This window comes from Xenopus tropicalis, chromosome 1, assembly GCF_000004195.4.
Source record: "Xenopus tropicalis strain Nigerian chromosome 1, UCB_Xtro_10.0, whole genome shotgun sequence".
NCBI classification, from domain to species: Eukaryota; Metazoa; Chordata; class Amphibia; order Anura; family Pipidae; genus Xenopus; species Xenopus tropicalis.
This window is the reverse complement of record NC_030677.2, coordinates 127,915,361-127,919,007: the sequence shown is the minus strand read 5'-3', so window position 1 is coordinate 127,919,007 and position 3,647 is coordinate 127,915,361. Positions and strand designations below refer to the sequence as shown.

General features: G+C 36.2%; 1 protein-coding gene across 1 annotated transcript; it reads right to left on the bottom strand.

Moving 5' to 3' along the window:
* Positions 1-960: 960 nt before the first annotated feature.
* Positions 961-2,553, bottom strand: crygbl.1 (crystallin gamma B like gene 1; the record flags this gene model as incomplete). The annotated part of the gene is given in 3 exon segments (NM_001079313.1): positions 961-1,297; positions 1,735-1,977; positions 2,542-2,553. Coding segments are annotated over 3 exon segments (528 nt in total). The 3' UTR covers positions 961-1,021.
* Positions 2,554-3,647: the final 1,094 nt, after the last annotated feature.

Genomic DNA, 3,647 nt, shown 5'->3' with positions numbered 1-3,647 from the left:
ATGTAAATATCCGTAGTTCCAAAAGCATACAGTATTACTTACTTCTGCATACTTTTACTAAATTATATATATTACACAATTCCCATTTCCAAATTTAGACTAGATCATCCACTGCCCCCAGTAGGCCTCCAACCGGAGAAAGTGTCTACAGAGTTGGTCTTTCCTCTTTTATCTTCTTGTTTACTTTCCACCATTAGTAAATAATAGCAGACAAGACCATGCCTTATGGTAACAGCCTGCTCCCTCTTGCTTACAAGGACATGCATTGTTTCTGGTAAGAAAAAGCTTAGTCATCTTGTTGGGTTATAACAATATTGATGAAAGCATTTTAGATCATCTTGAAGTTCCTTAATCATACAAAGCCTGCACGGCTCCAGCCTCATTCCTTTATGTGCTCACTTAACTCTAACATGGCTCCTAATGTGTTTATATGTAACAGTAGGGGGATACATTTTAGAGCATTAAGAAATCCTGCCGTTATTCTTAAGTTTTCTTTATTTCAGAAAATTTAGCAAAGGTTGTTTGTCCTTATAAAATGTTGTACGTTTCATGCCTTTATATTATTTCTTTTCTTTTTCTGAAGATTATCTAATAGTTTTCACAGCTTATCTCAAGAATTACATTTTTTTTTACCAATCTGGCTCTTTTGTCAAAGGATTTCCCCAATTTTGTCTTCAAAAACGTTTCTCCAGCTTTGTGCAGTCAAAAACTATTTTATCGTATGGGCTAAGTCTCGAACAAATACCATTATGGCTCCCAGCTGAAAAGTCATAAAGCATTACTTATATGCATAATATCTATAATAATAATATATAATGAAAATGCTTTATATACTGTGTGTTGGCTTCCTAACATATATAACAAGTCATCTAGGAGACTTAAGATATATGTTCACATACATAAATCAGGTTGGAAACTGATATAAACATTTGTAAGAAAATATACATCAGTAAAGAAACCTTTGAATTGTGATGTTTATTCAAATGTAAACATATTTCAAATGTTATGTATCAGAAATGATTTAAAACATGTGATGAACTCTTCTGAAAGATCCAATCCTGGCACTGGAGGCTCCCCAGTCACTGTATCTCCTGTATTCTCCGGGTCTCAGGTAGTACTGACGCCCCCTGTAGTTGGGTTCCTCGTAGAACATCCAGTAGCCGTCAGACACATTGCAGGAGTGAATGTCATGGAAACGGAATCGATCATAAGTATTGGGGCAGTCATCAAAGAACTCCATCATCTGCCCCTGGAAGTCTCCTCTTTCATAGATTCTCATTTTGTATTGTCCTTGGTGCTTTAAATGAGACAGAAAAATATTGGATATATATAAATAACATATAGAAATAGTTGTATCATTAAGTTCTATACATAATTACTATGTAATACATGTTTCCAGCTGGGTAGTACTCATTGAGAACAGTGTTATTTAGACTGGTGTATCCTGTGAGCTGGCCAGGGCCAAGATATAATATACTTTAATTAATCAAGCAGTGTAAGTAACAAAAGATGAATTAATGCCCTACATTACTCTACAATCAGTTAGGAACTTTTTAGTTACTTGTCAGTTTACTAACCTGTCTGTTACACTATGCATTGAAATTAGGTTGGTTTTACATGATAAAATTGTGTGTAATCCATGGGAATAACACCGAAACCACAAATAAAATTTGAACAAGGTAACTATAGCACCCAAGGATGATTAAAATAGCTTAGACATCACTTAACACTTACATAGGGACTCATGCGACAGGACCTGATGGAGTCGTTGAAACCCAGCCATCTCTGGAAGTCGGGGTATTCTCCTTTCCAGAGGTAATACTGGTGTCCCTTGTAACTGGGGTGCTCATAGAGGATCCAGTTCCCACTATCCACCCTGATGGAGTTGCAGCTATTGAAGTAAGAGGACAGGTCAGAACAGTCTGAGCTGCACTCATAGCAGCGGCCTTGGAAGTTCCTGTCCTCGTAGAAAATGATCTGCCGAGAGATAGTTTAAATTAGAGACTTTGTGACAGATGAAGTTGTGAAGTTGTAGCAGAAATGCTGAAGTTACTTTGTCCACACTCCTGATGTAAAGCTAAGCAGACTGTTTTGTTAGGAAACTAACTTCATACAAGAAGACTTGTTTGGGTCAGTTTGTGGCTTCTTTATAATAAACTGGATGGAAGATATTTCTGTTGAAGTAAAGTAATACAGCAGCCCCATGGCCACATGCTCTGTAATGGTTATTATGTAGAAAGAGGATGTTCTCTACATTATGCAAGAACCAAAGTTCTAAAACACAATATGATATACTATACTATACAGTAAAGCTAACATTTTACTGCTTATTCAATGTGTAACCACCAAGAAACATACTGTACCTTTTGTATGTTCTATAACAAATCCTATTTTATAGTTTCAAAAGGTAACTGTGTGGGTATGTGTATATGAGTGTGACAATATCCCGTGGCAATCTAAGGATTAAATGAGAGCTCTTGAAGGTACAAACTTAGTGATTATTATTAAAAAATATTTTGAGATTTCATTATTCTGGCTTACCTTTGCCATTTTGAATGGATGGAAGTTTCAGTACAGTTGAGGATGAGACTGGGCAGTGTTTATATATATCTGTATTGTTGCTGAGTGTGGAATATGTGTAGAAAAGAGAATGTAAAGGGATTTAGTTTGCATTGTGTTTGATGTGCTGTGACAGTTGTTTTTCTTTGCAAACTGTCATCTAATGTATGTTGCATAGCTTTACTGAAAGAGCTACAAAGCATTTCCAGGGCATCCATTATTTCTGCAAATTAATAGCTATCCTATGCTCTCTAACAAAAAACACAGAATGTCATTATTTGCTTATAGTATTAAAGGTTGGAAAGGAAGGGCAGAGTCTGGTAGGTCATGGCAGGGAATTCCAGAAACATGGAGAAGCTCAAGAGTTTTGCTGTCAGGAATGGAACAAGATACAGAGAAAAAGAGAGGTAAAGGTTAGAAGCAGCATGGAAGGGATTTCAGTTTTATATGCCTTAAATGGAAGAGATAGCATTTGAATGATAAAATATTAAAGAATCCATGTACCTAACCTTAAAATAAAAGTGCTGTTTTTCATAGGATGAAGACAGAAATATGTTTTTCATGGTTCTTTCATGCTGAATATTATTTTAGCGGAGGAAGTCTCCAGATCATCAAATGCAGTACATCAGATACATTGTGGGGCTTGCTCTAAGAGATGGGCGTCTAGAATCCATATTGCCAGACATTATTGAACAATTATTTCAAATTTACTTTTGTTAGTATGTGTAAACCTGTTTCGATGACATTAAAAATTAATGATGTCATGCGAATGGTAGTTATTCACATGATGTCATGAACACCTGGGCCCTGAATAAATACTGCGTGTAACCTTGGGATCTGTAGCGCTCTGCGCACACTACTCTTGCCAATGGCCTGCTCAGGAGTGCAGCAACTGAAATAAATGTTTTTGATCCTACAAATAATAGCATTGAAGAACTTTGCATTTAGCGCTTACCCGTGTTCACCTTTGTCACATGACTTGCTGTATAAAAATGTGTCATAATTCCTTTGGTCCTTGACGCAACATATACAATATAGTATGTTTTAAAGATTGTATGGTATTTCTATGAGGCTCTGGGCACATTGTC